The following is an 8,847-nucleotide window of genomic DNA, read 5'->3' on the forward strand; positions in this document are numbered from 1 at the left end:
AATAATAATAAATAGATTAATTTTGGTGTAGAAAACCGTATGTGTGTATGCTTTGGAACATTCACACAATAATAATAATAAACAGATGGATTTTGGTGTATAAAACCATATATATGTATGCTTTGGAACATTCACACAATAATAATAATAAACAGATGAATTTTGGTGTAGAAAACCATATATATGTATGCTTTGGAACATTCACACAATAATAATAATAATAAATAGATTAATTTTGGTGTAGAAAACCATATATATGTATGCTTTAGAACATTCACACAATAATAATAATAAATACATGAATTTTGGTGTAGAAAACCATATATATGTATGCTTTGGAACATTCACACAACAATAATAATAATAAATAGATTAATTTTGGTGTAGAAAACCATATATATGTATGCTTTGGAACATCCACACAATAATAATAATAAATAGATGAATTTTGGTGTAGAAAACCATATGTGTGTATGCTTTGGAACATTCACACAATAATAATAATAAATAGATGAATTTTGGTGTAGAAAACCATATATATGTATGCTTTGAAACATTGACACAATAATAATAATAAACATATGAGTTTTGGTGTAGAAAACCATATATATGTATGCTTTGGAACATTCACACAACAATAATGATAATAAATAGATGAATTTTGGTGTAGAAAACCATATATATGTATGCTTTGGAACATCCACACAATAATAATAATAAATAGATGAATTCTGGTGTAGAAAACCATATATATGTATGCTTTGGAACATTCACACAATAATAATAATAAACAGATGAATTTTGGTGTAGAAAACCATATGTGTGTATGCTTTGAAACATTCACACAATAATAATAATAAACGGATGAATTTTGGTTGTAGAAAACCATATATATGTATGCTTTGGAACATTCACACAACAATTATAATAAACAGATGAATTTTGGTGTAGAAAACCATATATATGTATGCTTTGGAACATTCACACAATAATAATAATAATAAATAGATGAATTTTGGTGTAGAAAACCATATATATGTATGCTTTGGAACATCCACACAATAATAATAATAAACAGATGAATTTTGGTGTAGAAAACCTTATATATGTATGCTTTGGAACATTCACACAATAACAATAATAAACAGATGAATTTTGGTGTACAAAACCATATATATGTATGCTTTGGAACATCCACACAATAACAATAATAAACAGATGAATTTTGGTGTATAAAACCATATATATGTATGCTTTGGAACATCCACACAATAATAATAATAAATAGATGAATTTTGGTGTAGAAAACCATATATATGTATGCTTTGGAACATTCACACAACAATAATAATAATAAATAGATGAATTTTGGTGTAGAAAACCATATATATGTATGCTTTGAAACATTCACACAATAATAATAATAAACAGATTAATTTTGGTGTAGAAAACCATATATATATGTATGCTTTGGAACATTCACACAATAATAATAATAAACAGATGAATTTTGGTGTAGAAAACCATATATATGTATGCTTTGGAACATCCACACAATAATAATAATAAATAGATGAATGTTGGTGTAGAAAACCATATATATGTATGCTTTGGAACATTCACACAATAATAATAATAAACAGATTAATTTTGGTGTAGAAAACCATATATATGTATGCTTTGGAACATCCACACAATAATAATAATAAATTGATGAATTTTGGTGTAGAAAACCATATATATTATGCTTTGGAACATTCACACAATAATAATAATAAATAGATGAATTTTGGTGTAGAAAACCATATATATGTATGCTTTGGAACAGTCACACAATAATAATAATAAATAGATGAATTTTGGTGTAGAAAACCATATATATGTATGCTTTGGAACATTCACACAATAATAATAATAAACAGATGAATTTTGGTGTAGAAAACCATATATATGTATGCTTTGGAACATTCACACAATAATAATAATAAATAGATGAATTTTGGTGTAGAAAACCATATATATGTATGCTTTGGAACATTCAAACAACAATAATAATAATAAATAGATGAATTTTGGTGTAGAAAACCATATATATGTATGCTTTGGAACATTCACACAATAATAATAATAAACAGATGAATTTTGGTGTAGAAAACCATATATATGTATGCTTTGGAACATCCACACAATAATAATAATAAATAGATGAATTTTGGTGTAGAAAACCATATATATGTATGCTTTGGAACATTCACACAACAATAATAATAATAAATAGATGAATTTTGGTGTATAAAACCATATATATGTATGCTTTGGAACATCCACACAATAATAATAATAAATTGATGAATTGTGGTGTAGAAAACCATATGTGTGTATGCTTTGGAACATTCACACAGCAATAATAATAATAAATAGATGAATTTTGGTGTAGAAAACCATATATATGTATGCTTTGGAACATTCACACAATAATAATAATAAACAGATGAATTTTGGTGTAGAAAACCTTATGTGTGTATGCTTTGGAACATTCACACAATAATAATAATAAACAGATGAATTTTGGTGTATAAAACCATATATATGTATGCTTTCGAACATTCACACAATAATAATAATAAATAGATGAATTTTGGTGTAGAAAACCATATATATGTATGCTTTGGAACATTCACACAATAATAATAATAAATAGATGAATTTTGGTGTAGAAAACCATATATATGTATGCTTTGGAACATTCACACAATAATAATAATAAACAGATGAATTTTGGTGTAGAAAACCATATATATGTATGCTTTGGAACATTCACACAATAATAATAATAAATAGATGAATTTTGGTGTAGAAAACCATATATATGTATGCTTTGGAACATCCACACAATAATAATAATAAATAGATGAATGTTGGTGTAGAAAACCATATATATGTATGCTTTGGAACATTCACACAATAATAATAATAAACAGATTAATTTTGGTGTAGAAAACCATATATATGTATGCTTTGGAACATCCACACAATAATAATAATAAATTGATGAATTTTGGTGTAGAAAACCATATATATTATGCTTTGGAACATCCACACAATAATAATAATAAACAGATTAATTTTGGTGTAGAAAACCATATATATGTATGCTTTGGAACATTCACACAATAATAATAATAAACAGATGAATTTTGGTGTAGAAAACCTTATGTGTGTATGCTTTGGAACATTCACACAATAATAATAATAAATAGATGAATTTTGGTGTAGAAAACCATATATATGTATGCTTTGGAACATTCACACAATAATAATAATAAATAGATGAATTTTGTTGTAGAAAACCATATATATGTATGCTTTGGAACATTCACACAACAATAATAATAATAAATAGAGGAATTTTGGTGTAGAAAACCATATCTATGTATGCTTTGGAACATCCACACAATAATAATAATAAATAGATGAATTTTGGTGTAGAAAACCATATATATGTATGCTTTGGAACATTCACACAACAATAATAATAATAATAAATAGATGTATTTTGGTGTAGAAAACCATATATATGTATGCTTTGAAACATTCACACAATAATGATAATAAACAGATGAATTTTGGTGTAGAAAACCATATATATTATGCTTTGGAACATCCACACAATACTAATAATAAACAGATTAATTTTGGTGTAGAAAACCATATATATGTATGCTTTGGAACATTCACACAATAATAATAATAAACAGATGAATTTTGGTGTAGAAAACCTTATGTGTGTATGCTTTGGAACATTCACACAATAATAATAATAAATAGATGAATTTTGGTGTAGAAAACCATATATATGTATGCTTTGGAACATTCACACAATAATAATAATAAATAGATGAATTTTGTTGTAGAAAACCATATATATGTATGCTTTGGAACATTCACACAACAATAATAATAATAAATAGAGGAATTTTGGTGTAGAAAACCATATCTATGTATGCTTTGGAACATCCACACAATAATAATAATAAATAGATGAATTTTGGTGTAGAAAACCATATATATGTATGCTTTGGAACATTCACACAACAATAATAATAATAATAAATAGATGTATTTTGGTGTAGAAAACCATATATATGTATGCTTTGAAACATTCACACAATAATGATAATAAACAGATGAATTTTGGTGTATAAAACCATATATATGTATGCTTTGGAACATTCACACAATAATAATAATAATAAATACATTAATTTTGGTGTAGAAAAACCATATGTGTGTATGCTTTCGAACATTCACACAATAATAATAATAAATAGATGAATTTTGGTGTAGAAAACCATATATATGTATGCTTTGGAACATTCACATGTTCCTTGACTGCACTTAAATGTAGAATATATTTATATTATTCATATATTATATATATGTTATATATTATATTATTTATTATTATTATTGTCTATTGTGAGCGAACTGTGGTGCTGAATTTCCCCCAGGGATCAATAAAGTGCTTTCTATTCTATTCTATTCACACAATAATAATAAAGTGATGTTTACCAAACACTTTCGGTCTCCTCCCCCCGGCCCCGCCTCCTGTACGTGCCTACGTCACCACCCCGCTAAGCCCCGCCCCCGGATGGCTCTGACGCACCAGTTACGTCTGGGCCGTAAAAAAAAATAGAAACTTCCAAGATGGCCGAGTCCGTGGACTCCATGCATTTCGCAGCAAACAGCCAAACAAATCCTCCCCCAGCGCTGTTAGCTCAACTGCCACCGGAGAGCCGGCCGCAGTCTTCCGGCGACATTTACCCGCCGCCCTCGAAGAAGATCCGCGTGGAGGAGAAGCGGCCCAAGCACCGGAAGCTGAACGGAGAGGCGTGCGCAGGGGAAAAACACAACGGGAAGCCGAGTTGTGGCAGCCCAGCGAAATGGAGTTTCGGCCCGGCTAAGGCGAGCCACTCCGCCGCCGCCTCCTCCTCCTCCTCCTCCGTGGCGGCGCCCGCTCGGAAAATCTTCAAAATCAGCAACTTCCTCGCCTCGCCGCACAAGCAGAAGCGGGCGAAGGAGAAGCGACACCGGGAGAAAACTAGCGAAGCGCAGCGCGGTTTGACGGCGACGACCGTGGAGAAAGTCAGCCCCGCTAGCTGCCATACAAAGACCGAGAACGGCGACGTGACGACGGCGCAGAGAGGTAAAGGCAGCCCGGCGGAGCTCTTCCACCTCACCCCGAGCCTTTTCTCCCCTCCTCGGCCATGCGAAACTCCATTGTTGTGGTGGACGACATGTGTGTGTGTGTGCGGGGATGTTATATAACCCGCGGGGCTGCAGGCCACGGGCCCTGTGGGTGCTTGTGGAGCGTGGAAGTGTGGTTGTTTTTTTTGCACGTGGAAAAATGTTCACATCACAGCGTGGATGTGTTTTGTTTTTTTTTCACCTCCTTTCCCTTAATGTTGTCCGTCCAGATCACAGCGGCGCCGGCAAGGAGAAGAAGAAGGAAAGGAGCAAAGAGTGGAAGTTGCCGCCACAACATGACATCTCCAAGGAGAATGGAGACTTGTTCCCACCACTGAAAGGTAAACAAACACCACTTCAAAACATCAAGTGTGCCGATCTACGTGTACGCCAGTGGTGGTACTTTTATAAATAAAGGGGACCACTAAAAATGTCATTATTGGTTTTATTTTAGCAAAAAACGGTACATTTAACATGTGTTTTTTTATGGGGCAATATAGCTCGGTTCCAGGTTCGATCCCCGCTTCCGCCATCCTAGTCTCTGCCGTTGTGCCCTTGGGCAAGACACTCTACCCACCTGCTTCCAGTGCCACCCACACTGGTTTAAATGCAACTTAGATATTGGGTTTCACTATGTAAAAGCGCTTTGAGTCACTAGAGAAAAGCGCTATATAAATATAATTCACTCACTGTTGTCCCGATACCAATATTTTGGTACCGGTACCAAAGGTATTTTGGTACTTTTCTAAATAAAGGGGACCACAAAAAATGGCTTTATTTTAGCAAAAAAAATCTTACGGTACATTAAACATGTGTTTTTTTATGGGGCGGTATAGCTCGGTTCCAGGTTCGATCCCCGCTGCCGCCATCCTAGCCGCTGCCGTTGTGTCCTTGGGCAAGACACTCTACCCACCTGCTCCCAGTGACACCCACACTGGTTTAAATGCAACTTTAACTTTGTAAAAGCGCTTTGAGTCACTAGAGAAAAGCGCTATATAAATATAATTCACTCAAAGTTGTCCCGATACTAATATTTTGGTACCGGTACCAAAGGTATTTCGGTACTTTTCTAAATAAAGGGGACCACAAAAAATTTCATTATTGGCTTTATGTTAGCAAAAAACGGTACATTAAACATGTGTTTTTTATGGGGCGGTATAGCTCGGTTCCAGGTTCGATACCCGCTTCCGCCATCCTAGTCACTGCCGTTGTGTCCTTGGGCAAGACACTCTACCCACCTGCTCCCAGTGCCACCCACACTGCTTTAAATGTAACTTAGATATTGGGTTGCACTATGTAAAAGTGCTTTGAGTCACTGTAGAAAAGCGCTATATAAATATAACTCACTCGCTGTTGTCCCAATACCAATATTTTGGTACCGGTACCAAAGGTATTTTGGTACTTTTCTAAATAAAGGGGACCACAAAAAATTGCTTTATTTTAGCAAAAAAATCTTACGGTACATTAAACACGTGTTTTTTTATGGGGCGGTATAGCTCGGTTCCAGGTTCGATCCCCGCTTCCGCCATCCTAGTCTCTGCCGTTGTGTCCTTGGGCAAGACCCTTTACCCACCTGCTCCCAGTGCCACCCACACTGCTTTAAATGCAACTTAGACTTTGTAAAAGCGCTTTGAGTCACTAGAGAAAAGCGCTATATAAATATAATTCACTCGCTGTTGTCCCGATACCAATATTTTGGTACTGGTACCAAAGGTATTTCGGTACTTTTCTAAATAAAGGGGACCACAAAAATGTCATTATTGGCTTTATTTGAGCAAAAAACGGTACATTAAACATGTGTTTTTTATGGGGCGGTATAGCTCGGTTCCAGGTTTGATCCCCGCTTCCGCCATCCTAGTTTCTGCCGTTGTGTCCTTGGGCAAGGCACTCTACCCACCTGCTCCCAGTGCCACCCACACTGGTTTAAATGTAACTTAGATATTGGGTTGCACTATGTAAAAGTGCTTTGAGTCACTAGAGAAAAGCGCTATATAAATATAATGTTGTCCCAATACCAATATTTTGGTACCAGTACCAAAGATATTTCGGTACTTTTCTAAATAAAGGGGACCACAAAAAATGTCATTATTGGCTTTGTTTTTGCCAAAAAAATCTTACGGAACATTAAACACGTGTTTTTTTATGGGGCGGTATAGCTCGGTTCCAGGTTCGATCCCCGCTGCCGCCACCCTAGCCGCTGCCGTTGTGTCCTTGGGCAAGACACTCTACCCACCTGCTCCCAGTGACACCCACACTGCTTTAAATGCAACTTAGATATTGGGTTTCACTATGTAAAAGTGCTTTGAGTCACTGTAGAAAAGCGCTATATAAATATAATGTTGTCCCAATACCAATATTTTGGTACCGGTACCAAAGGTATTTTTGTACTTTTCTAAATAAAGGGGACCGCAAAAAATTGCTTTATTTTAGCATAAAAATCTTACGGTACATTAAACATGTGTTTTTTTATGGGGCGGTATAGCTCGGTTCCAGGTTCGATCCCAGCTGCCGCCATCCTCGTCACTACCGTTGTGTCCTTGGGCAAGACACTCCACCCACCTGCTCCCAGTGCCACCCACACTGGTTTAAATGCAACTTTAACTCTGTAAAAGCGCTTTGAGTCACTAGAGAAAAGTGCTATATAAATATAATTCACTCGCTGATGTCCTGATACCAATATTTTGGTACCGGTACCAAAGGTATTTCGGTACTTTTCTAAATAAAGGGGACCACAAAAAATGTCATTATTGGCTTTATTTTAGCAAAAAAAATCTTACGGTACGTTAAACATGTGTTTGGTTTTTTTTATCGGGCGGTATAGCTTGGTTCCAGGTTCGATCCCCGCTGCCGCCATCCTAGCCGCTGCCGTTGTGTCCTTGGGCAAGACACTCTACCCACCTGCTCCCAGTGCCACCCACACTGGTTTAAATGCAACTTAGACTTTGTAAAAGCGCTTTGAGTCACTAGAGAAAAGTGCTATATAAATATAATTCACTCACTGTTGTCCCGATACCAATATTTTGGTACCGGTACCAAAGGTATTTCGGTGCTTTTCTAAATAAAGGGGACCACAAAAAAATGTCATTATTGGCTTTATTTGAGCAAAAAACGGTACATTAAACATGTGTTTTTTATGGGACGGTTCCAGGTTCGATCCCCGCTTCCGCCATCCTAGTCACTGCCGTTGTGCCCTTGGGCAAGACACTCTACCCACCTGCTCCCAGTGCCACCCACACTGCTTTAAATGCAACTTAGATATTGGGTTTCACTATGTAAAAGCGCTTTGAGTCACTAGAGAAAAGCGCTATATAAATATAATTCACACAAAGTTGTCCCGATACCAATATTTTGGTACCGCTACCAAAAGTATTTTTGTACCTTTCTAAATAAAGGGGACCGCAAAAAATGGCTTTATTTTAGAAAAAAAATCTTACGGTACATTAAACATGTGTTTTTTTATGGGGCTGTATAGCTCGGTTCCAGGTTCGATCCCCGCTGCCGCCATCCTCGTCACTACCGTTGTGTCCTTGGGCAAGACACTCCACCCACCTGCTCCCAGTGCCACCCACACTGGTTTAAATGCAACTTAGACTTTGTAAA

At 35.5% G+C, this 8,847-nt stretch overlaps 1 protein-coding gene across 1 annotated transcript in view; it reads left to right on the plus strand.

Annotated features, from left to right (window-relative positions):
- The first annotated feature begins 4,661 nt into the window (after positions 1-4,661).
- Positions 4,662-8,847, plus strand: part of LOC133571975 (lysine-specific demethylase RSBN1L-like) — a 52,116-nt gene continuing 47,930 nt past the window's right edge. The window contains exons 1-2 of the mRNA XM_061924548.2: positions 4,662-5,206; positions 5,478-5,588. Coding sequence (XP_061780532.1) covers positions 4,708-5,206; positions 5,478-5,588 — 610 coding nt within the window. The 5' untranslated portion in view covers positions 4,662-4,707. The remainder of the gene's footprint in view (positions 5,207-5,477; positions 5,589-8,847) is intronic.

This window comes from Nerophis lumbriciformis, linkage group LG29 (assembly GCF_033978685.3).
Source record: "Nerophis lumbriciformis linkage group LG29, RoL_Nlum_v2.1, whole genome shotgun sequence".
NCBI classification, from domain to species: Eukaryota; Metazoa; Chordata; class Actinopteri; order Syngnathiformes; family Syngnathidae; genus Nerophis; species Nerophis lumbriciformis.